A 27,803-nucleotide genomic window follows, 5' to 3' on the forward strand; every position below is an offset into this window, starting at 1 on the left:
TTCTATTTAGTATATCACAAATTTGATCAACATAAGTTCCAAGGATTGACACCAAGACAGGTCTAACTTTGGTATTTTTCTAATTATTTATCAAAGCAATTGAAGAGAAACCTATTTTATTTATTTTTTCATTTATTTTTTTGTTTTCATTGTACTATAATTTTCTTTTTTTGTTACTAAGTTTATTTACCCTACCACCTAAGTGCAAATGGTGTGTGTGCAAAGGCGCCTGTTGAAAACCAGCTCAGGGAGGGCCGATGTCGTCCCTGTATCAGCTGAGCTGGCCACCTTTTGCCACGTCTTAATCTTTTTTTTTAATTAGTTCATAACTTTCTTTTGTGTGGCAATAAACGTTTATTCTATTCTATTCTATTTATAATACAGTGTTAACCTTAGCAATGCAACTAAGTCCCAGAAAACTATTTAAAATAATTAGACTGTAGGATCAAAAATTATAACACAATGTTTACAGTTTTATGGTACACTTTACTAAATAACTATTGCTCTTTCAGATTTGAACTTTGGCACAGTAATTTTAATTTATTACCAAATGTGTTATTTAACATAATAATTCTATTTTATCATAAAAAATAATAGGGTTCATTTAATTACAATTTTATTGAATTTATAACGCCATCTGTTAGAAAATTATAAAACCAATAAGGTTTGTATAACGTCCAATATTAGTAAGTATGACAAGCTAGACTTTTGCTGGTTTATTATTGGTTTCATAACATCTCATCATCATCACCTCCTTATCCTTTGATCAGCGCATAAGGTTTTCGAACTTCCGTCAGTCACCTCAGTCGTCACTCTCTTCTCATGTCAACCTTAAAATCTCATTATTTTTATAAGACGACAGAATTATACGAACTTTTAAGGACCTTAAATAATAGAAACTTGATCATCTCGCTGCCCTATTTTAATTAATGATACGAATTTTAAGACAGCAATAAGATAAAAACAAACACTAATTTGGTAAAATACGTGTACAACATAAAAAAGTCGGATGTTTTTTCATATGTGTTTTTACGCAGTGTAAACTGACGGTTACGTTATATTACATTATAGTTACTTTAATGGAATTACCAACTTTTGTACTTACATTGTGTTGAATTGAAAAGTATAAAAAACACATTTTGTGGAATTTTAGTAAAATAGACACGAATAACAAAACTACTGCAAAAGCTTTACCCTGAAATATATCGAACATCCAAATAACTTTCTTTTTCATACTGACATCCCTTTCATGAAGACTAATCACGCTCCTCGGATAGCGAAGGTGTCTTTTTCACTTTTTTTCTGGAAACTTCAATTCATTACACATTGAAACTACGAAAAGTTCCTGTTTTAATTAAAGATATTCACTGAAAACCCGCCCCTGAAGCCTTAACTCACTGAGACGCGGTTGGCTTATTTTTTTTTTCAGTACACTCATTCCCGCCTCTGTGACCCTCCCAAACAAACAGCTAAGTACTTTAAAAACAATACGTTGCTTGACTGATTTTGATCTTTATTTATGTTTAGTATAAAGTCTAGTTTCGCTTGAATGATTTAATTTCTTAATTCTTTATTGAATTGTGATACAGCATTCAGTTCATTTCATGAAAGAGGAGACAAGCAACCAAGATACGTTCAGTTACCCGCGGATTTTCGCGAGGACGGACGTGTCCGGGAACAGTTTGCTCTCCCAATGATATAAGTCGAAAAACTTTACGTGTTATTTACAATTGACTTTAATGTAATTATAATTCGTAATAAATTTGGTCAGCTTTATTCTGTACAACAAGAAGTTAGAAAAGATTTTCGGAGGTACGTAATTTCTACATTTAAGATAATTGAATTAATTTCGTTTGTATTTCGTTTATATGATTTTGTAAACTTTTAATAACACATTTTGCCAATTTTTCTTGATACATGACTCTTAAACTATTTTACATTATTGTATTTTTTTATTGTTTTACACGAAATAATTTTTAAATTTCTTAAACATAAAAATATCATGACAATTTAAAGTTAATCTATAAACTAAATACGCAGATAAATAAAACTACGACTAAAAAGCCAACCATCTATATAGTACGTACGCTCACATAAATTGATCGCTTTTACATTGAAACGCAATCAAATATTACTAGTTTTATAACTGTCTATGGTCATATCTACTGGAATTCTTGGTCCATTAAAATAATTTTAGGCACATGAACTACTGTCTAGTATGTCGGTTAGAGGACTTTAAATATAAATTAAAGTGGACACTAATCATATCCAATGAGGTATAAATTTTTCTGATTTTTACAAATAAGTATTTACTTTGGGTAATATCTTTTTAGAAATTTAAAAGTGTACTAGCTGACGCCCGCGACTCCGTCCGCGCGGAATTAAAAAAAAATAAGTAGCCTTTGAGTTCTCGCAGACTATGTTCTACATCTGTGCCAAATTTCATCAATATCCATTTAAACTTTCGCATTTGTAATATAATAAGAAGATAGTGCATTTCATTTTAGTCGCTTGCTATTTGAAAGTTTTAAAAATAATAAAATGAAATGATAGCTCTTATTTGTATATTTATCTAAGTAATTATTAAAAAAATACTTCAATGAAAGTCTATAAAACTTTAAAAAAAATTATCATTACAATACACTTTAATATATAACGATTATTATATAAGTCATATGTGTAGTTTTGTAAATTTAATTATTAATAATTCACTTACCTAAACCTTCGTGAGTCATTATTATAAATCGGTAATAAACTAGTCGGTGCCAACACCGGCTATACATACGAGTGAGTGTTAGCCGTTCCATATTTTGTTTATAATTAATTTTATCTTTTATTAGTATCACAAAATTTAATTTTGGAACTCAATCTTTGTGAATTATTTCATTCACAATTAAATCATTATTTCATTATTATTTCAAATAATTAATTACAATTATTTAACCTTGCAGATATGAATTTATATTTTTGACCCGCAAGAGACCTTTTACGATTGTGTTTATCACATTAAAGTTATCTAAGGTCATTCATAATAAATATTATTGCATTGAATATACAATTTAAACATACTTAGTGTATGTTATTTAAAAATTAAAATAATTAATTAAAATAATTATTCGGATTAACTAAGCATCTAGCTTTATATTAATTTATTAAATTTCTATGTTTACAAAGATACTTATGGAAAAGAAAAATAATAAGATTCAACTAAGAAAAGAATAAAAGCATACAGAATAATTAAGAACCTCCTTCATATGGAAGTCGATTAAAAATAATAATTTAAGTTATATTTATGTTACATAAATAAGTGACAGTATCGATTGAACATTTACTAGAGTAACTACGCGTTATTAACAACTTCAATATGTCTATATTACGTTATTAATGATTGCTCTAGAGCACGAATCAATATTTCTTAATTACTTAAAACTTTTCGAGTATTAGTTCAATTTACCATCGAACGATATCACCAATTCATCGAACCACAAAATGCTATTGTTAAATTACTTCATTATCACTGTATTCACGATTTTGTTTATCATACCAAATAATGGATTAGGATAAATTATGTCTAAGGAAATTACAAAAATAAATAGTGATTTGACATTCAGTGGCTTCCATATGAAAAACCACCATATATCCCCAAAATTTGCTTGTTGAATTTATGTATTTCTAAATTTTATCACTCAGGACATCTAGCTATGTTTAAGAGCGCTGTTTTTCATATTGATTGACCTGTTTTTCAATTTAGATACATCTTTTTCATGAACTAACCTCGTAAAACTTCGTAACTACGACCCTCTGATGTAAATTAATGGATCATCCGCATGATAAGGTTAATACCGGATTGAAAACTTCGAGAAAAGTCGTCTAATTTTTGAATTTCAAGCACGTTAAAGAGACTTGGTCGGATTAACATATTTTAGGAGCGATTCGCACCTGCTTCGTAGCAAAGTTGTCCCGACGTCGCGGCGGCCTGGCGCTTCAAGTGTTAATTCCGGAAAGTTGTTTTACCTCTGTTCACAGATTGGAGAGTTCCGAATGATATTTAATTAAGATCTCTCAACGACTTGATTGTATTATTAATTAACGTTTATACTGTTTAGAAACATAAATTAGTATTAACTTAATAATATATGTTTTAGTTACGCTGGGTTCATCGCATGTCATTTGTCTTACACACGCACACAAATCGCGCATGCCTCAAACACACACACGGATGCACGAACACAGACACACTTATTCAAACTGACATTCAGAGGAAAAGAAAATTATGTAAAAAAACAAAAATATTGTTGTAATTTTATAAGTAAAATCGACGTAATATTTGTTAAATGGATTGTTTGACACTAAAGTTGAATATTATATTGTGTAAGGGAAGTCAAGGCAACCAGTAGGTTCTTATAATTTAAAGTTATTCAGAAACTTCATTACTTCGCGTATTGTAAGAAAAAGTATTTAAAGTTAGAAGATATTACGAAATTTACGTACCTTCATTCCAGCCGCGGGTTGCTCCATAAAACGGCCGACCTGCAAAAAGTTGACGTGTGAAAGTTTGGCATATTCCTCGCAAGTCTGAGGTGAACAGATGAGCCGTTATATTAAACAGCGGGGCGCCGCACTTCATTTCATAGCGAACTTATAAACGCCTTTTTTTAATGGATATACGAAGATGTTGGATGCGGCATTTCTTTTGATTTACTAATATGTTTAAAATATTTAATGTGACAAGGAATTTTACTTTTCCTAGCAACGTTACATTGAAAACAGAACCTTACGTCCCATTGCTTGAAAAAATTACCAGGTGGAATTTATATGCATTCTATTCTGTATTTTTAAACACAAATATAATATTATCGAGGCTTTTATATCTGCTCTATTTGACTGATCACGATAAAGAACTTAATACATAGCTTGCATGAAAGATTTTTCAGTTACATTTTATTTATTTAATTATTTTTGTCACATACAATTCATTGTTGTATATAATGTACAACTTTCTCAGGTGAAACGTCCAATTTTTTTATTTTCCATCTAACTTATGTTTCCATTCTATGTTATATAAGTACGGATCCATTTTTTCGAATATCCTTGTAAAGGAACGAGTAACTTTCCGACGCAGTCACGGCAAAGAGGCTCTTTGTAAAAGAGTGTTCTTTTTGAAAGAAAGTTATAGCTTATGGATTAAATTTTCTTCCTCTTGCTTTAATACTCCGACGTCTTGCAAACTGGAAGGCATGAAATAAAGTGCGCTTTTACACGTGTTCCAACATGATTTATTTATGTATTTCTTTACTGAATCAAATTACTGAAATGTAAGTGAAATCAAAGCCATTTTGCTTTTTGTAATAAATGCAATGATTAATATCACGCCTACAATCACGTATATATAGTGCGACAAAGTAGTTTCCGACCAGTCGTCTTTTATCAATCAAAATGTCTCACAAAAAATTCAGGAACATAGTAGTAACTAGTACATGTGAAAAGTATACATTTTGCGCCATTAAAACATTTTCGATGGCTGCATTCTTAAATCAAAATTCTATCCAAATAAATTATCATAAATGTACGCTATTTTACAATTATTTATCTTTAAATGTCGACAAGTTTCATACACAAACAAGTTCGCTTTGGTCTGCACATTAATGTTATTATAACCGCGGACTAATCAAGGAAATGAGGTGAACCAACAAAGGGTATCCGTTTACGCGGCCTTTGTGCTTCGCCGCCAGTACCCGCTTACATTTGAAAGTAATTAACAAAGTATTTTAATGTTATTATAGCCGAAACAATTGAATGGAACGCAATGAAACCTAAAGATACATAGAAATAATGTAGGAGTATATAATTACAGTCAAACCTTTTTGATTCGCCAATAGTCTAAAACCGCGGGCGTGGGTTCGAATCAAGCCATTTGACTATTGTCATGAACCATAGATAGTATTATAGAACCGTAGAAGTACGAGCTTTCCGATTACAACTATTTAAAATTGTTTCAAGAAATAACAGAAAAGTAAAAAAATCTTCTAATATTTTCAATAACCATGAGAACGGTTATTACGACATACGGTTACTCTGACCAAAACCTTAAGTTCCGGTCGTACATAACTGCTTTAAAAGTATACCTACCACTTTTATCGAAACTGTCTAAAAAGGCATACTGATTTTAGAGAACAGATTTGATTTATAATTGTAAAAAATTATACTTTTATATAGAACTAATTGCAAGACAAATAGGAATAGATACAGTGTATTTAAATTCAGACATTACCAGTATGTGATACTAAATGATTCAATCATTAATCATATCAACTAAAACACAGTGATGTAAAGAAATCCCAAGTCATTCAGACGCCGTTATGATAAGTGTAATTAAAATTAATCATCAACCTTTTTAATGCTCTTATGATTTACTGAACAATGTATAATTTTTGCTAAGTCAGAGGCTATGAATTAATCTCTATTAATCTTTACACGCGAATATTAATTCAATGTTTTGTTTTTTCTTTTTTTTAGGGACCAGACATTTTTATTTCTAGTTTCTTTGAGTTTAGGAGCGTAGAATGTTTAAATGTTAAAATTAAATCTGTTATTTAAAAGAGTTAAAGATAAAATATTTGATTGTAATAAAATTGAAAATCTCATATAATGTTCGTAAGAAACGGGATTCTTACCACGATTAAGCTGTTTGAGCTCCCTATATTTCGATATTTATAAGAATCCCGTTTCTTACGAACATTATATTAGTAAAAGCCACGAAAGTTTAAAGTTATATATTGAAAATCTCAGTCTTAGAGCATTGAACCACAACTGATTATTATCAACACCATAATCATTTAATTAATTTCATATTCTCGCAAATTCCCGACATTTGGTGATAAATTATAGTAAACAATTTCAACCATCGATGTATGTACTTTTTTATTAGGCCTAAAACAATTTATATAAATAATAATAACATATATGGAAGTATATTTCGCTAAGGAATGTTATCTCAACAAGTTAACGTAATTTACTCAAGCTTAATGTACAGTTAATCTCATCAAGTTAGATGTTTCGAGATGTTCATGCCACGGTAACGCAACGTCTAACATCACCCAACTAATCTCGGATAATTAGAGTGTGCAATATTAACAAGAACATAGTCTTACTGACTCTGTATTATTCAAGGGAGCGCCAAGAAAATGGCCATTCGAAATCGCCAAACTTAATGAACAACACTATACTTTTTTTTTCATTGAATTATTTTTAAACAGCATGCAGAGTATATAATCAGACAGTACGCATTTAAAAATCAAACTGGCTATTATTACAATTACTTGGAAGTAAATCATTCAATAAATACTATTTTAAACGAACTCTTTTCATATAATCACAATGTAGAATGTAATGAATTCTAAATCGTTTTTTATTTATCTATAAAATATTTTATAAGTTAATTACTGTCCAATTAAACGTTTTTGAAGTTAAAAGTATGTGTACAGTAAAAACTGGGATTTAAGTATTTATAACAAATAATTTTAATTGTATACTACGAAAACTTTAATATTTCATTGTCTATATTCCGGACGATCGATCGATTTTTAAACAGCTTTTAAGTTACATGAATTTTTAATCACCGAACTTGACTAGGCGATAAAAGATATGTATGTTTTTTATAAACTCGACTTACACATCAAAAATACATTCATATTTTATTATTTAATTGAAAAGAAATTATAGATAATTAATTTAATTAAAAAAACTTGAGAGGTGTCAAGGGACACCCGGATGGAACGAAGTTCCTTTCGATTAATTAGTGAAGGAACCAATGTTAATTCTATGAATAAAAAACTTAAGTCTTCACAAGAAGTACATTTTATTTCTATGAATTTTCGTGAAGTAGCGCTCATTCGTCGTTAACATACTTACTATAGCAAAAAGTGTCGTGACAACTTTTCGTAAGAATTTTTTCCGTCTAGCCCCCTTTCACAACGCGCGATAAGGAACTTCGTTCCAAAAATAATTAAATCGTAGATGAAATAGCGTAGTTTTGTGAGTAGCACAAAAGTTCAACTGTATCCCGTTCCAACTTCACAAAGAAAAGCGTGTAAACAATTTGTTAAATAAGCAACGAAACAATCTAGTTGCAATGCCATTCCGCCGCGCTTGCGGTATAAATATTAAATTTTACTGCGCATCCCCGCGCGTACGGCTGAGGGCAATCACATCACACCTGCCAACGCATAATTACAAATACTAAAATTGCTACATCATTGTCATGTTGCAGTTACAAAAGATTGACTGATCTCTGTACACTTTCAAAATTTTGTTTCCAAAATTAAAAATATAACAAACAAGCGGCCACTTGATTGGCCGAAATAACGAAGCGACCGCTGCCCATAGACATCCGCAATTGCAGATGCGTTTCCCACAGCTACCGTACAGAAATAAAATATTTCCCTTACCTATGCGCCCCGTCCTCCGTAAAATCCACTGCACTTCCCATCCTTTTCCTATCAGGGTAACATTAGGCCTCCGGCACCACACTCATCATGCTAAACTTCCACTTGACGCCTGTCTTCTGTGTGGTCGTGTTATTGCACCGGGCATGCCGACACATTCGTGCAACAGATGTTGTTGTTGCTGGCGTTTACCACTGTTAAACTTTTTAAAGTAAAATTTACATTGTGTGTAAATGTGTAGTTTTATTCTTTATAAATCCGCAGTTCGATTCTCGTCAAACTGCGTCATCAAACATTACCCAATTCGAAAAAAATTACTAATATCATGCTTTTAGTTTACTCGTGTCATCAACATGTCACACATATCTCAATTCGATGCGAATACGGATAGCAATTGCTGAAACTGATTACTGTGTTGATATGAATCAGAGCGTTGAACACTTAAGATTTAAAATATTTGGTAAAAGTTCAACGCTAGTTCATCTAAGTACCAAATAAATATCCAATTGAATTTTATACTTATCTATATTTCTAAGCCTTTTTAAGCTTATGGAATGACTCTGGAGCGTACTTGGATATCAGCTTTAAGTGCTAAAGTATCCGCCGTTAGGAAACTATAAAATGCAAACTTAACCGTAACGTTCAAACATGAAATTGCTATACACTCGTGGTTATAATATCTACTTAAACCTAACTGCAGAGATATATCTACGAATGATTGTAAGGAATAGGTTGCTTGCTTGCAAATCAATAAATTCTTTATGATTTTTCAATGAAAAATATAGACTCTTGGACAACTTTGTCTACTTAGACTTGTAAAATAAATCAAACTAGGACTGATTTTTGTAAACGGAGGTTTACTAAATGCTCTTCGAAAAATCAATATCGATTATTATATTACTAGCTGTCGCCCGCGTCTCCGTCCATGCGGTAAAAAAAAACTTAATTAGTAGTTATGTGTTCTTCCAGAGTATGTTCTACATATATGACAAATTTCATCGAGATCCGTTGAGCCGTTATGCAGACACCTTCAAACAAACTTACCTCCATACATCTAAACATTCGCATTTATAATATTAGTAAGAATAAGATTTTGTTTAAATCAGTATTTGTTGAAAATAGACGGTGATCTTTTCAAACTTTTCGCACCCGTTTCGCAACTAAATAGAAATCGTTTAAAGTACATAACCTCAAAAGTATATCGACGTGACTATGTTATTCATAATTTAATTTACTTTAGGCTTTTTATGTTGCTTGATTTGGATATAAATCAGTTAATATCTTTCTAAATGTCATTTCGACTATTAAGTTTATTTATAGAGTAGAAACAAATCTTTAGTTCAAAGAACAGTTATTCTTCAAGTTTAATACCATTAAGCCGGCACGCTCGGTCGGCGATAAACAAGCGATGACAATGCACGAGCAAACCCACTCTACTAAATTAACTCACCACTACCTATACTTGTTACTTGCATTGGTACAAGCTTTACATCGTTGCGTAATATATGACATTTTTCTAGTACTAATTTGCTCACTGATAAAAAAGTACTAAAGCCATGTTTTGACGTGTTTTAGCCATTCATCAGGTTTTGTCGCCTGTCATTTTTTCAATAGTATTTTCTATACCTTTCAGAATTTTTTAGCAATAAAATTACTAACGTAAATAAACTAAATACACTAGTCAAGGTTTCGTGAGTCCAATAGATAAGCAATAAATATAAAAGCAAGAAATCAGCCTTAATGTCAATTCTTTGTTGTTGTTTATGTTCTTATCAGTAATTTTCAGTTGGATGAGAAAGGGAACTTATCTTAAATACATTAAGTACATTAATATGATATTATAAATCTGTACTGTGTTATCTAATGTAACTCTTAGAAATTGCATTTTATAAAAATAACTACCGCTTCACTTGAAGTAAGTAAAACGTTACAAGTTAGGAAAATTCTTCTTTTAAAAAATGTCATTACATTACGGTGTGTAGGGCGACAAAATGTTATATTTGTATTTCGGGGCTGAATTCGATACGTTATCCCTCCAATATATTCTGATAAATTTGTTTGATTGGATTGGTTTGAAAATCTTACCGCAAATTTTTTGAATAAAAATATACGTGCTGTATTGTTGTTTTCCATTCAGGAGCGTAATCCAATTTTTAATAAATCAGACGTTGATCGGAAATAGAATGGAAATTAAAGCTTTTAGTAATGTCACAATCGAACATATACTTAATAATGAAAGAATTTTTTTCGTTACAATTAAAAAAAAAACTGTTTATTAACCAAAAAAAGACTAAGCTAATGCTACCTCCAGCTTTATTCTGCATCTTACTTAATTTACCAACAATAATTTACAAACCATTACAAACCAAACCAAGCTGCGATTTGATTGATTTCTGTGAACAATGTTCTTTCCACTCTCAGCCGGCATGCACATATATATCTTTCGTCGTCATCAGTTCAATATACGTTCCCACTGAGCGAATCGAAGCCTTTCCTGAGTGAGGGGTGATTAGGACATTGTCAACAACGCTGGCCCAGTGCGGGTAGGTTGACTTTACACATGAATTTCTTCTCAGATATGTGCAGGCTGCATCCCGATGTTTTTCTTTGCCGTAACAACGTCGGATAAATGTGAATTGAAAAACACATGAGTACATGCCGAGATTTGAACCCAGGGCCTGTAGATTGTCAAGACAAGTCAAGTGGTATCCACTGAGCCACCGACGCTCTTGGTACATACCTTTACTAAAAACAAAAGACTACAATTCTATATTTCTCTTTAAAAATTCATAGTAAATATGTATGTAGATATTAACATATTAATTAAATTGTTATCATATTAGCAACTTCTAAGCCATGAATTTCGATTAGAATGATAAGTTTTTGTTTATAAAGACTACAGTCTTTACTGCGGTGTAACCTAAACAGTCCGCCCTAATGAATAAATTCTTACGTTCGCATGCTCCAAGGCGATTAACACGGCTAATTCATATTTGTCTTCGTTGAAAGCTAGCACCAGTTAATTGCTATACTTCACTGATTCACTGTATTATAGCAATACGGTAAATAACGAGCTCGTGATTTAATCAGTTTTAATGATTACGGTATATCTTTTGTGTCCAATTTGTAGATTGTTTGATCTCGACTTATTTTGTAAAATTATTTTTCTCCATCTTCTTTTTTTATATATTTGAACTATTCTTTATTTAATTGTATAAAAATACTCTTCAATAGATGTTACATTTTGATATACTGTCGATTTAAAAAAAAATAGATTCCTCTGTTTATCTCTACCATAATTTTCTAACACATTTAACTATATAAGAGAGTTGTTGTATCCACAAAAAAGGATAGAACTCGAAAGAGGAAATTACATTCTTATCTTAAGCCAGTGACCGCAATCTACTAGAGATAACGCTAATGTCGGCCGAATTGTACTCTTGTAAGCTTTATTTTTGTTAATTATCATTGGATTTTATGCCTGTTACTGCTACACGCAGAGCCCTTTTAAGTAACCATAAGCAGTCCGGTAGTGGAGATTTCTCATTCTAGCTGTCGCAGAGTTACTAAGGTTTTCTCAAAAAAAAGGATTTTTCAAAACAAATTGTCATCAATCTCATTCTATTTATTTCCGAAATAAGTTTTGACTGCAAAAACTCACAATTTTACACACTTCGCTACGAGCTACGAGCTACGATCCTGCTACGAGCTACGATCCCGCTACGAGCTACCAGCGCAGGCTACGAGATACGTGTTTCTAAATATCAGTTATTAAGTGTGTATTTCGTTGATTAAATAACTACGTACTACCTCAAAACTTAATATTAATCCATAAAGAATTTATGTTGATAGTGAACCATCAAATTATATTGTCAAAAATTCGTAATACAGTTTATATAAAACTGCGTTTATACATACCCACAGCAGACCTTACGGCTACAATCTAGTTCGGGAGATGCAGACTCCGTGGCGCCGGACAGACTGGCGTCGGAGGGGCGACGCCAAATGTTATTGATAACTATGGGGGAGCTTGTTTTGTTACTTAGGGCTGCCAACGTTCAATGTACATAGAAACGTTGGCTAAAAAAACAGACACTTCTCAAGTCTAGCTCCTTGTCGCACAATAATCCTTCGTGGCGACGCAAGAAAACGTCGTCAAACGACTCCTTTTAGACAACCCTACAGTGATGTTAAACTTAGCCCGAAAATGTATCATTCAAACCGGAAGAGTTGACAACCCTAGCTACAATTCTCTTTGCGAACATTATCAAATGAAGTCCGCATTTAATAGTTTAGTTCTACTTTAACTATTTGTAACTATAGTAGAACTTTCTATGACAATAATTATTTAATTATTTAAAAGTTCTCTATTGAAAATTGGTTTAATTTTTCTACTAAAATCGGACATTTTCAGACTTATTTACGCGCTTTAAAAATGAAATTTGGAATATTTCATGTCAATTAATTCTGTGTCTGAAAACTTCTTAAATGCGCTTCACAATTCTTACATATTCTAAAAATATTACGTTAATTATAATCTAAAAATTCCTTTAAAAACATGATTTATGTAATGTTTTAGCGTAAGCAAACAATAACAACAAAATGAATGGTTCATTAAATATGAACTTTTCCCCAACGAAAAAGAAGTATTGTGAAAAATACATTTGCGAAATGCATAAATCTAAACTGGCTTCGAATATATTTATCCAAAAATGATACTTATTCCTATGTACATACGGTTGATAGTTGTATATCATTTAGTTTAGTCGTTAAAAGTATACGGAGCCAAACAGGAAGCGAACAGCGGTTGGTAGACAAAGCTCGTTGCTCACCGGATGTGGGTGTATCTGAAAGTTGCGTTTCCAGTTAATGTGGAAAGTGCTTATGTTGACTACGATGTTGTTTAAAAAAAACTAATTATTTTAAAAGTTAGTCTTGCTGGCATAACAGGAACGCAGCGGGAGGTTTTGCTGAATTACGGTCACATTCTAACTCTAGATGTTAGTTGTAATACGTGCATTACATTAGATTATTGAAACTTATCTCCCACGAAAACAAATCGCGATTTAAAGAGACAGTGGTGCTAGACAAAGTAACATTAGAAAAGCGAAGTCACTAATTGCAAAGTCCAAAATGTATGGCAGTGACAATAACTTTCGATATGTCACGTACATGTCACATATCTTTCCTATACATTTGGACACATTTTGTCGATTCTACTAGTGATAGCTATAATCGAATATTACATTGTCTAGATCCAGTGGTGTCGATTCTTTTCGATCCGATTCGTATCCTTTCCTAAAACTTCAAACTAATAAGGACTTTTACCAACATTATACTAACTATACTTTGTTTTACAACTGTGCCTATTGTCTACAGACCAGATGCGGGGCCCGTAGTGAACTGAGTCAAAATGCTGCAGTGGTCGTTGCTGTTCCTCACACTGTTATGTCTTACAATAAAAGGTAAATTAATCCATTGTATTGTATATTAAGTTAGTCTTGTATAAAATTATATGTTTTCTTTAAGTCTTAAATAGTATCCTACATATGGAATTTGAAGATTATTAAAATGCTTGTAAATAATATTATTCAAGTTCACAAAAACCTTTTCTTCGGTCTATTAATTTAGTTAGTTTTTTCTCGAAAATGAGGAATGTTTTGTTGGTTGTTTATTTAAATACGACATATTTTTCAGATATAACAGGCAGTTGGGAGGAATGGTGGACATACGATGGAATATCAGGTGAGCTTTAAGACGTTTCGTACATTCGTCCTGAACAACTTTATATGCATTGAAACCTTATTTGAAATCTATAGGTACTAGTAATAATAATAAAATTGAAGTGAACGGATGTGATATCAAAAAAATGTCATGTTTAATATACACGATGTATTTGTGTTAGTGACAGCGAAAAACCAATTTTGAAAATTTTTGTCAGTCTGTCTTTCTGCAAGGCCGCATTTGTTTCGGGTAATCACCGAAACTGATTTTGATAGAATTTGACGTTAAGATAGCTGATGCACGCGGGCACATTATAGGAATTTTTTATGTTATACATCTATGCCAAATTACAACGAGACCTTCTAACAAATATCTATTCATCTAAACATTCGCATTTATAATATTAGTAAGATAGTAACAGTAAGATTAAAATAATTAAAACATATTAAAGTCTGGACTCAAATTACAATAGTCGAGTCAATGACTTCAGCTCCCAAAATTAAGCTTCCAAAAACCCTTGTGATAAACATGTTAAAAATTATCAACAGTGGGTTTTTATCCGTCATTCGAAAGTAGGGCATACGCTACATATCCGCGTAATGACACCGGGTAATGACCGTAGATAGTATCTTAATGATAGTGCGCGCTCACTTGTGTCATTACATTGAATAGTCAGTCTACGACCGATGCGACCGTACTTAGCTATCTATTTTCCGTTTTCCGACTCCACTTAACATTAACAAGTTATTTGGACATTCTTACATGAATAGACAACAAAATAAAGAGCGTAATGGTTAGTTAATTAAGCGAATGTATTACGTAATTATATTCCATTATTAACTATTAAAATCATATTGACAATTATAAAAAATATATGTCGTTATTTATTTGTGAGATTAACCGTTTCAAGATTGTTCGAAAACATTAGATTTTACAGCATTAACGGAACAATATTCATTGTTAAATATACCAAGAACAAAAACAATATTAATTTAATTTCGTTACTCAAAACCATGTTAATAAAAGTTAGTACTTAACTAAATATCAGAAAATAATTTTTTGTTTTGATAAATTGCATCTAATTTGTGGCACTATAGTTGTTCAAATAGCGCAATATAAAATAGTGTACAAATTCGTTAAAATTTCAATATAAAGGAGCATACACTAATACGTCTCACTGGACATGATTACATCGTACTGTAACATTACTCACGAACCAGTGCACTGCGATGACCAAATTTTGCGTCGTCCCGAATTTCTATTCAATTCTATGGAACTATTTAAGGGCATTGAATAGGGCTCTTTATATTTGAGTAACGTAATATGTAACGAATTTTGATTCGTCATTGTGATCATATTAATCTAAATAAGGGAGATTATACATATAGCTCAATTAGTCATGAAGCGTAAATATATTTTACTACGACCCAAACGCACCTTATCCGAAAATGTACATACCTACTTCTCCTTTTATTAGTAAGTCGTTAATTTGATACTGTTTAGCCCTTAGTGTAGATTCATCATAGTTAATCTACAATCAAGGCTTAAGTAACCGTTGAACAGAGTTATAAGTAAGGCTAAAGTTAATTGTTGTTTTTCGCCACAGGTCCAGGATTCTGGGGGCTGATTAACCCGCAATGGAGTATGTGCAACAAAGGTCGTCGTCAAAGCCCTGTCAATGTCGAGCCAGAGAAGTTGCTATTTGACCCCTGGCTGAGGGACATACAATTTGATAAGCACAAGGTAATACAGTCAAAGCTATACTATAAGTATAAGGTCGTGGCACATGTATTATAGGCTTAATTGATATTTTACTGTTTATATGATGTTCAACCAAGTTTCGAGTTTAGATAATCCGAAAAGGATTCATTATTCAATACATTATCTACGCCATCGAGTCCATCTCCATTCTAATGTATCCTAAAGGTGTTGGATGGGAAGGAGGATTTGTCTTATGCCAAATATAATGGAAGTCATCGCCATAAATTAATTGCATTTATAAATCATCTCGAAAACTATCCAATCATTTATTCACATTTGAATTATATTCGTATACCTGCTGATATATCAAAACACGGAATACGAAACAAATTAAAATTTAAAATCACACACGCGACGGAGTGTTGAAAATCTGTGTAAAGCCGGCAAAATGTGCGAATTAACATTGCAACCAGAGTGTAATCCCGCTCTAAAACATGCTAAGCTTGCCGTGATAGACGCATTTACTCTCATTGAAAGAGACACGACTCGAGTTACGAGTTATGTTTAACTGCCTGCGAAAGTATTCAATAAAAGTATTTTTAATTACCACCTTGTAAATGATTAAAAGTAGCTATGTCTTTAGTTTTAAAATGTTAACTGAAGTATTAGAAAACACGGTGTTTTAACTAAGTTAATTTGTTTATTTTTATTTGGGTCCCATTTAGATTAAAGTCTAGCAACTTAAACAAACAAAGTTATATATTTTTACACTCAATGTTTATGAAAATTCTCACAAGATTTCATTATTTTAGCCGCAAAGCAACATTTTCTTGCTTTGGGCCCAAGGTTATAAACCTTAATGTTTTCGCTTAATTTTTTTACAGCAGACTGTCTGCTTACTGCTTGCCTTTCGTCTCCCCTACTTGGTAGGATAAATAAAAATATTTTCTTACTCTATCTTTTCTCTTATCTCTAACATATAAATTGCCGAAAATTTACTAACAGTATTTAACTACGATTTACTATAGGTTTAAAAAGCGTAATAGTTTTACATTTCTCGAATTTACGGTTCCGTTATTTGAAATCAACGTATCACCTTTCTAAACACGCAGCCCAATGAATATTCCAAGTGGGGCCGTGCGTAATTATTCATTTAGACTGAATTACAGCCCGGTAATGTCATGGAAATATATGCGAAGCGATAGACTATCGCTAGCGACTATCGCAAACTTTTTGCAACATACATTGCCGGTCCCGTTCTACACTAGAGTGAGGGTGCTTTAGTTTTTGCCGCATTACACTAACGCTTTGTCCTTTGCAATTCTAATTACATTACCAAATTGACCACGTAATATTCCACTTGACCTCGTAAGATAAGTGTGGTGATACAAGTAATTTGTATAGTACAGTTTTCATTTAAAAACCCACCGGTTTCTGGTACAAAATATTGTAATTTAGGAAAATTTAAAATAGAGGGCGCTGTAACTAGTTTGTAAAATAAAACTAATATTTAGACTCGAAATTTGGCTATAAAAATTTTTGTATCAAAATTTCCCTTGTTCTATTCGCGTGTGTAAAGGTAATCCGTCATCTGTAGTCAAAGCGCAGTAAGTTTCAAGGTTGTAATCAAGGTGGGCCCATTGATTGATAGGATCGCCTAGCCGCGGGGCAACCACTCGTTTCACACCCTGATTCATTCGATGTTACACGCCTTAATGAATTTTGATCAACATAAAAATGTGTTGAATCTATTACTAGATAACACGCATAAGAATACAAGGAATAGATTACTTATAAATTATTTGATAAAAGTTCGATGAGTATTTAAGGGAAACAGTTCAATTAATTTCAATGGAATTAAAGACTGTAGAAACCACTTGATCATCGGTGAACAAAACCGTACTTTATAAACAACTAGCGACCCGCCCCGGCTTCGCACGGGTGCAATGCAAAATATACCTACTACAGAATAAATGCACAATTTATTTAAGGTACTTAAATGGATAAGGATTAATGCTGTATTGTTTAAAATCACTTCGTAAAAGAATAAAAATGGTTATGCTGGGTTATCCCTAAGAGATAGACATATACCATCGCGGACTTTTTTGTTGAACTTTTTAAGGTGAACAATACTGTAGTACATTATTTTGGTCTATCTCGTAGGGTTCAGCCAGCGTTTGCAATATAAGCGCAAAAAACGTGCTTATTTACGACATCACATTAGAAAACTTTAAATTTATCAGTGTTTCTCTACTATATTATGCATTTATTATACATACAAACCTTCCTTAAGAATCACTCTATCTATTAAAAAAAAACCGCGTCAAAATCCGTTGCGTAGTTTTAAAGATCTAAGCATACATACGGACATACAGCGAAAGCGACTTTGTTTTATACTATGTATTGATGCAATTTGGGTTATAAAGATTATCCCTTAATAAAAATTAATATTGTTGTTCTCTTAAATGTCATTACAATCGTTCTTGATAACAATCATTATTAAAAAAGTAGCAAGATTCTTGTTTGTTTATCACTTCCTTTATTTTTTTTTTGTAAAATATTAGCAGATTCTAGTTAATTAACTAATATGACTTGAATTCCAATTATGCTTGAGCTAGAAATGGTTTACGATACTAATTGAATAACGGGATTCGAACCCACGACCAATTGATCGGACGTCCGTACCCTTAACCGTTATGCTATTGACGCTTACATATCGAATTAACGATTACAGTATAATCTTGTTCTACAGGTGAGCGGAGTTCTTCAAAACACCGGCCAATCTTTGGTGTTCCGTGTCGACAAGGACTCTAAACACCAGGTGAACATAAGTGGTGGACCGCTATCATATCGGTACCAATTCGAGGAGATCTACTTCCACTACGGCCTTGAGGATCATCGTGGATCAGAGCATCAGATAGATCATCATACGTTTCCCGGGGAGGTATGTTTTTTAAAGTTTTTATCATTCGTAAATATATTAACACTTAAAAATGTTCTGTCGTCTAAGAAATATGAATGTAAAGAATTAATTAACATTAGTTACAATTTGATTTGGTAATTCATTTCATAGGTTTAGATTATCATTTTATCTAAAACAAATGTAACTGCACTTAACAAATGTTGTATTTAGTTTGACTCAATATATTCGAGTCAATTGGCAGACCTTGTGTTCCTTTGTATAAAATCACGATCATAATTTGAAATTCAATCAATGCTGAAAATAACCTTCGGCCTTTTAATCTTTAACTTTTGTTTGTAAGAGTATAAATCTGTTTTTGTACTTCGAGTGAATTTACACAAGAATTAATATTAAACAATTAATTAAACCTGACCACAACAATGTGAACAATGCAGACAGTCTGGCGATCTCGCTAACTATGCCGACTCGCCCGCAATCCGCGCTCACCAAGATACCATCTTCCATTTTAATTTATTTTAAATTTATTATACATTCAAGAATTCCACATCGAAATTTGTACACTTAAATATTTGTACCTATAAATAACATATTTAAAATTTCGCATTTATAATAAGAATATTTGAATGACGTTCTTAGTAAATAACTGGTAACTAGTTATGAGCTCGTCATTTTTTTTTTTAACAAAACTAACTAGACATTATAACTAAAATTAGTCTTATATCATCATCTCCCTGGTCTTTTCCAACTAACGTGGGGTCGGCACAGGTTTTAACCTTAATGTTTTGGCTTAAGTTTTTACGCCCAGCCGCCTGCCTTTCGCCAACCCTACTTGGGAGGAATTTCTTAAAATTAAATATAATATAAAATAAAAATTATTCTTATATGTGTTTTAAAAAAATACACCATGAGAGTAAACTTAAAAATTCATCCTTAGTTATTATTAGTTATTATTCCTTAATTATTATTATTCCTTAGTTATTCAATGATGAATAAACCTGATCGAAATTTCTAAAACATTATATTATATCAGTGTCACCAACTTTCTTACTCTCCTGCATTACAAATTAACACCTCAAAGTTCTTGTCATTATCGGGAAAGTCGTTATTAGTCCCTCGAGGAATAAACTTGCAAACTTCAGCTATTTTAACCTCTTCTGTTTGGATACGATTGTTCAATGGTTATTATCATTGGAAGTCGAGGTTTGTACCAATTATTTCAATAGACCTCTTTCTATTGTACATGTTTTGTGTAATTTTAACTTGTTTTGTTTTAAATTTTGAATACTAAATACTTTTATATATTGCTTATTTCTTAATAATATCAACATTTATTTTCTTTGATATTGGATTACTTTTCTGTGCCTAATGACGTGGTTTCATATACGAAACCAAACCAATCAGTTAATTATCAAACAGTTGTCGGTTGCGGTACTTGCGGTTTCTTATATTAGCTCCGTAAACTGGATTGTTCCAGCAAATGACAATCGGCGTCGCAAAATAACACATTATTATGGTCTATTAATTTAATTTCTCTAATCTTATTGTCTCAAGTCATATTGTTAGTGAACTCTATCTAGAAGTTTCCACTCTCAAAATACTTGTTTAAAAAAATTTGTGTGACTTAAAAATTATGCTATTATGCAACTAAATTTGACTCTCTTAAGTATGCTGCTGATGTAAAGGAAGAAGTTTCTTAATGGAAAAACTATTCTAAAAAATTATTCGACTGATTGCAGATAAAGCCTACAGAAAAAAAATTGTCTTTCATCTCATTCTCTTTTCTTTGGCAGTCGAATTTAACAAACAAGGATTTCTGACGGGTTCAAATCTTGTCCATACTTCAGTTTAATTAATGTAATATTTACAATTCTTTGAATTTTTAATAATCTTTATATTTTTTGTTTTAGATCCAACTTTATGGATTCAACAAGGAATTGTATCATAACATGTCCGAAGCTCAACACAAGTCGCAAGGTGTAGTCGGTATATCCCTCATGGTTCAAGTGAGTTTGCAACGTATTAAATACAACACGTTCAGTGCCACTGCTCTCCGAATTTGTTCTCGTCTGCGTTGATAAAATAAAAGAAAATCAGGGACATGATCGCTTCGCTATTTCGTCGCATTCTGATTGCCGCTTGTTCGTTTGTCAACATTAAAAAATCACTTTAGTACGTTAAAAATCTTTGTGGCATTGAATATGTTAAAATAAATGTAACTTATTGAATTTAAGTTTTAACATTACGTTGAAATAATATTGAAATGTGTTACAGATCGGCGAACCAATAAACAAAGACCTGAGATTGATCACAAGCGCTTTCAGTAATGTACGATTTAGAGGTAAGAAAAAACGTTATTATTATTATTATTTTTTTTTTCATGAATTAATTATTATGCAAATTGTGACTGTTTAAATAATATTTCTATAGAAGGAATCTATCGGTATGCATCAATGCATCTTTCAATAAGTTAAGCAAATCAAACAGTGTAGTGGAGCAAAACTGAGTCCCGAACTTCCAAGAATCTACGTATGTTTGTAGCTTTATTATATCAACCGTAAATAGAACAGACGTACGCTGGGTGGTAATTAATTCCAGGAAGTCACATTTGTATTAAACGATTTCACAGAAAATACTTATTAAAAAGTTCTTTGCTATTTTATAATAGTGTACTGTCATATGGGGTGAATGGAAATTATGAGATGAAAAGACACGAAACCAGAAAAGTCCCTAAGTACCCAGAAAAAAAGAAGATACTTCACGCATCTGAGGTCCCTCTGGTGTTGCGGATATCTGTGGTTGTCGTTTTTTGCTTTTCAGGATCTCAGTGCTCGTTTATTTCCTCATATAAAAGAAAAATATCAATTATTTTAGTTTATAAAACAACTATTTTCTAAAATGATTTTACTGCATTGAAAATCATTGAATGTTTGACTGTATCAAGTATGCGGATTTTATTATTAATCTAAAATTTGTTTAGGAAGCTCATTCCCGATCAAACATTTACCACTGAGTTCTCTGCTACCGGACACCCAACAGTATCTCACATATGAAGGCTCGACCACACACCCTGGTTGCTGGGAGACGGCCGTCTGGATTATCTTTAACAAACCGATTTATATTTCTAAACAGGAAGTAAGTTAACTCAAAATAAATCTAAGAAATAATTGAGCTACTTCTTAAATAATTACTTAAGTTAAACTTATACTTATTAAAAGAATTATACAGTAAATGATAACAATTGCCATACATACTTCCGCACTCAGAGTCTTTCATAGTGTAGAATTAGTAAAATAATTATAGGAAGGGGAAATGGATTTAATAGAGGATATATATTAAGGTGAAATATCCTCCTTCTGTCTATTCTTTCGATTAAAGTTAGATAACGCATCTTCAAATTCGGTTGTCTTTAAGCGGTCAATTCGTTATTTTGCTGAATTTAGGTGGTCGCTTGCTCATTTCAATAAAACCAAGCAACACCTAAAGTAGCCATTAAAGAACTACAAGTGCGGGAGTTAGTCATTGATTATATAACTTAAGCAGTCCGTGTAGATTTGACTCGATATCTACACTAAGGAGTCGCTTATTGACTATTGAACTTCTGTGTCTTAGATGTACGCCATCCGTCGTCTTATGCAAGGGTCGCAGATATCCCCGAAAGCTCCGCTTGGCAACAACGCGAGACCCGTACAGCCTCTACACCATCGCACTGTTAGGACCAACATTAACTTCAACAAACAGGGAGTACCCGTAAGTAACAGTAACATTTGAAATGATTTTCTTAATGATGAAGAAAGAAAAGTAATAAATAAATAGTAATAAGTTTCTAGCAATTATTCTCTTTTTGAGTGGGATAGTGATCAAGCAAAGCTTTTTACGCGAAACAAAAGGAACAAAAGAATTAAATAACGCACAAATTGTTTTAGAATACCACAAAATCTTATCACTTGCTTTTAATAAATTAATCGATATTATAAAATGGTTGGTAAACTGACAATGCCATAGATTTTTTTACATAATTCAAATCTTACAACCTTTAAATATATTTATATGTTTTTTGCAAAATATACTTCTATTAGACTCATACGTTAATTAGTGATAAACAAATTTATAGAGTTTCAAGTAAATATCGTTAGGTAAAGTGGAAAGCACTGAAGTTTAAACTTACAGGATGCACTTTCATAAATTTACCGCTTTTAGTTTTTGAGCCGTTCATTTTAAAGATAAGCGTTGCACATTAAACTGGGTGCAGCAAGATATTTATATTACATAGCCGACGTTCACTGCCGTTTAGAAATTTGCTTTAATATTATTCACATGTTTTTTTTAAATTTCTAAACACTAAAAGTATTCATGAAATTTTTCCGATGATTCGAGATTATGATAGAATACGGATAGAAATAGGTACTAAATTAATTTGGTAAAAAAATAATAATTAGTATTTGTCTGTGCAAAGTCTGCATTTATAGATATGATACATTTGACACTAGTGAATATTTTTGTGATAATTATGAGATCGTATTAGTAACGCAAACGACAAAGTTCGTATTAGATTTGTTGGTGTACTTTATGCCCGGTAGGAGTGCTGTACAAATTTTATTATCAAATAGCTGCTTACTGAAAAACCAAATAAATAAATAAAAATAAAAATAAAATAAAATACTGGCCGTAATCCCATTTTCAACTATAAAAAATAAGAAAATCTCTATTAATATTGATGTAGGTCAATTAATAACATGACAATTAATACTCAATTTATCTTCAACCAAGTTACGGCTGCTTAAACAAGATTAAACTTCATGTCGGTGCCGTTGCATCTAGGTACAATAAATCGCTGCTGGATCTTAGTGTACACTAGGCTTGCACAGACAAGCTGTTAGATAATTTATTTACACAACACCTCCATTAGCTAAATTAATGCGAACCGAACTATGCGGTCTAAGGACTAAGCGACTGTGAACGATAAACTATAAATGAACATTGTTCATTACAACTATGTTAAATAAAATAGGATTACTAGAAATATCAATACATTGTTTATAATATGTGATATTTTTTTTTAATTCAATTTGAAAAGAAAATGCAAAGAAGGCAACATTATTAAATCATTATTAAACATAATTAGTAAATCATTACAATGTTTATATGTAAAAGGATAAAAAAAAAACTTGAGAGGTGTCAAGGGACACCCGGATGGAACGAAGTTCCTTTCAATTAGTTAGTGGAGGAACCAATGTTTATTCTATGCATAAAAAAGTCTTCACAAGAAGTACATTTTATTTCTATGAATTTTCGTTATATATTGTCACGTCGTTGCCATGGTGATATAGCAAAAAGTGTCGTGACAACTTTTCGTAAGAATTTTTTCCGTCTAGCCCCCTTTCACAACGCGCGATAAGGAACTTCGTTCCAATTGTCTTAAAAATACCTTTAAGATACTGCAAATAAGTGTTTAACAATATGATAAATAAGTTAAAAACGTTTTATTTATTCTTATAGTTGTAGTAGTATTAATTATATTTTATATTTGCAGGTATCGAGCAACTGTCCTGATATGTACAGAAACATGCATTACACTGGTAAATTAATACTTTTTAATTATTTTCACAACAAATTAGATATGTGCATGAAAATGCATCCAATCTCTATACCTTTTTTTTAATTATTCTAATTACAAATAGTAATCTACTTCTAATCTTCTTACTAATATTATAAATGCGAATGTTTAGATGGATGGATGGATATTTGTTTGAAGGTATCTTCAAAAGCGCTCGACGGATCTCTATGAAATTTAGCATAGATATAGAGCATAGTCTGAAAGAACAATTCGGCTACTAATTAAATTTTTCATACCCGTGTAGATGGAGTCACGCGCGACAGTTAATTTTATATTAAATTCTCTTGGTGTTATTTAATCTTTGCCTACAAATAGTAATTTCTTAGAAATGTATAGATAAATGAAATCATTATATCTGAAATATGAAACTAACAATGCTCTTGCGTACTAATTAAACATCACGTATCAAATTATATCGTGGTAATTAAAATGAAAATTCTACGAACTAACTAATTTCTGTCGCCTGTATAAAATCTGTTGATACACAGATAGCATACTTTTATTCCTACAACTTTGCCGATCTTTATTTTTAGGCGCGTAACATCAGCGGGTCTATCACGAATATTATTAACTATTTACTATTACTATTTTTAAAAATCTCATACAAATTCAATATATGACGTTACGAATACGTACTCACAATGTCACGCAAATATTCTTGATAGGCGCTCAGGTGTAATTTAGTTAGCGTCAATGTTTACGATTAAAAAATCTACATGATAAAGTTCTGTCTTAAAACTTCATTGAAAGTTATAATTTATTGTTATACATAACTTAACCAAACTTAATTTAATGTAATTTCAGCACGTTTTTCTCGCAAGGCACGTTCGAAAAAAAGTCTTGCATGCAATAGAAAGAATGTTACTAAGATATGTCACAAGAAATAGGTATAGTTTGTTGCACACCTTTCTTCATTACAACTTTCGCTTTTAGCATAAATTTAGAAATTTTTATACTTATCAAACGTATGCTGTTTCTTATTATTGTAGTCTTCTATTTCAGTATTGTCTTTGATTTTATTATGGGCATGTTTTTTTTTTTTTTTTTATAAGAGAAGGGGGCAAACGAGCAGCGGGAACACCAAGGTGTTCATCGACGCCCATGGACATCTGCAATACCAGAGGAATCGCAAATGCGTTGCCGGCCTTTGAGATGGTGATACGCTCGCTTCTTGAAGGACCCTAAGTCGTACTGGTTTGGAAATACCGCCGAGGACAGACCATTCCACAACGCGGCCGTGCGCGGCAAGAAATTTCGCGAGAACCGCACTGTTGTGGAATGCCAGCCGTCCAGATGGTATGGATGGTACCTGGCGGTCTGTCGGGTCGTCCGATGACGAAACTCGGCGGCAGGAATCGTTCCAAACAGTTCTTCGGAACACTCCCCGTGGTATAAACGATAAAAAATGCAGAGGGAACTGACGTCCCTCCGCAAGGCCAGAGTATCAAGCCGATCGGTAAGAGCTCGGTCGTTGACGATTCGAGTCGCTCTCCGTTGTATGCGGTCAAATGGAAGAAGCTGGTATTGGGGTGCTCCCGCCCAGAGGTGCGAGCAGTATTCCATGTGGGGCCGAACTTGCGCCTTGTACAGTTGTAGGCGGTGGCCCGGCTGGAAATACTGCTTCGCCCTACTGAGCACACCCAGCTTTTTGGAGGCCAGCTTTGCCTTGTCTTCCAAGTGACCGCGAAACTGAACGTCACTCGATATGTCAACGCCGAGAATACCGATGCTGGCTGAGGCAACCAGGGGAGTGCCCTCAAAACGAAGATTTACGACAAAGGGTTGTTTTTTAGCGGTAATGGCGCACACTTGTGTCTTTTTGGGATTGAATTCAACGAGATTTCGTCGACCCCAATCCGAAACTTCACCCAGTAGGGTCTCCAGTTCAGACACAAGTTTGGTCCGGTTCTCATCGGCAGTAGCCCGAGAAACATTGGCACGGGCCGTGTACAGTGCGTCACACGTGCTATCGTCTGCATAACAATGAATGTTGCTGAATTGCAGCATGTCATTGATATGCAGAAGAAACAAGGTGGGCGACAGTACACAGCCCTGTGGGACACCAGCGTTGATTGGTTTCGGGTCAGAGTACGCACCGTCAACAACGACCTTGATGCTCCGACCCTCCAAGAAGCTAGAAATCCAGGCGCATAGTTTCTCGGGCAGCCCGTAGGAAGGCAACTTCGCAAGAAGTGCTTTGTGCCACACCCGATCAAAAGCTTTGGCCACGTCCAAACTAACCGCCAGGGCCTCCCCCTTGCCCTCGATTGCCTCCGACCATCGGTGCGTGAGGTACGCAAGAAGATCACCAGCTGAGCGACGTTGTCGGAAACCGTACTGACGATCGCTAATCAGCTGATGCTCCTCTAGGTACCTCATAAGTTGGCAATTGATGGTCGTTTCCATGACTTTCGAGAACAAGGTGGTAATGGCGATCGGCCTGTAGTTGGACGGATCTGAGCCATCGCCTTTTTTTGGGATCGGGTGGATTATGGCAGTCTTCCATGATTTGTGTTTTCATGTGTTTTTTTGCTAGATATACAATTTAAATTAAATACGACAGCTTGTATTTTTGTGTGTACATTAGTGCTTTATAATAATATTTGTTACATACTTCATTATGTTAGAAAAATAGTTAGAAATAGTTCATATAGTTATAGCTATACCAGTACAAAGCTATCTTATTATTAGTTTACATCTTTGAATATAGCGATATCTAAATTGAAAAACATCAGTAAAAGAAAGTGTTGACTGTTTCAATACCAGTACAATGTTGTACCCTTGTTGTCAACATTTTTTTAACAAATTATTCATTTTTATCGTAACCATGAGTTCCACTACAATATTGCTTGAGCAAAAATATTTATAACATTGTCTATTTTTAAAGAGAATGAAAAAGATTATTACATATCTTATCAGTGGAAACTTACGGTTATAAATTGATTACATGAACTAAAATTATTTTTTTTTCAGCTACGCAATGGCCGCGTGAACACAGCATGAGATATCGAAGTGCTGACGATATGTCAATGTTATCACTTACTTAAACATTATTATAACTTTGATAACATGTTAATAACTTTAATTTAATTTTAACCTATATTTTTAATTCGTTGTCAATCAATTGTATATAAGATTATTTTAAATTTATAATCCAAATTTTATGTAAAATTCGTTCACAATTTAATTTTTTTTTTTTTTATAAAAATTAATTTTGATACAAATCCTTTCAGGCAATTGTTTTAATTTTTAATAGTTTATGTAGAAAATAAATAAATATAACAATCTATCTATAGGTAATGAGTTACTGTAGAAACATATTTAACGTGCTTTCTGTTCTAATGTTTCTAAACCGTCAATTGTGTAGACAATATCTTCCTTTATATACTCTTTTAAG

The 27,803-nt window shown here is 32.7% G+C and overlaps 1 protein-coding gene across 1 annotated transcript; it reads left to right on the forward strand.

Annotated features, from left to right (window-relative positions):
* Positions 1 to 1,650: 1,650 nt before the first annotated feature.
* On the forward strand, positions 1,651 to 27,453 carry LOC106712561 (carbonic anhydrase-related protein 10). The gene is made up of 11 exons (XM_045683431.1): positions 1,651 to 1,812; positions 13,824 to 13,909; positions 14,142 to 14,189; positions 15,775 to 15,911; positions 18,622 to 18,813; positions 20,700 to 20,795; positions 21,064 to 21,130; positions 21,770 to 21,924; positions 22,402 to 22,539; positions 24,323 to 24,368; positions 27,380 to 27,453. The coding sequence occupies exons 2-11, from the start codon at positions 13,858 to 13,860 to the stop codon at positions 27,451 to 27,453; spliced, it is 1,005 nt and encodes a 334-aa protein (XP_045539387.1). The 5' UTR covers positions 1,651 to 1,812; positions 13,824 to 13,857.
* The last annotated feature ends 350 nt before the right edge of the window (positions 27,454 to 27,803 follow it).

This window comes from Papilio machaon, chromosome 22, assembly GCF_912999745.1.
Source record: "Papilio machaon chromosome 22, ilPapMach1.1, whole genome shotgun sequence".
Lineage (NCBI taxonomy): Eukaryota > Metazoa > Arthropoda > Insecta > Lepidoptera > Papilionidae > Papilio > Papilio machaon.

Bases quoted from the DNA above. Each gene is read 5' to 3' on its own strand.
- LOC106712561 (XM_045683431.1), top strand. From the start codon at position 13,858: ATGCTGCAGTGGTCGTTGCTGTTCCTCACACTGTTATGTCTTACAATA. The intron at 15,912-18,621 runs GTAATACAGTCA...CTTGTTCTACAG, and splicing joins TACAATTTGATAAGCACAAG to GTGAGCGGAGTTCTTCAAAA. The intron at 21,131-21,769 runs GTAAGAAAAAAC...AAATTTGTTTAG, and splicing joins CAGTAATGTACGATTTAGAG to GAAGCTCATTCCCGATCAAA.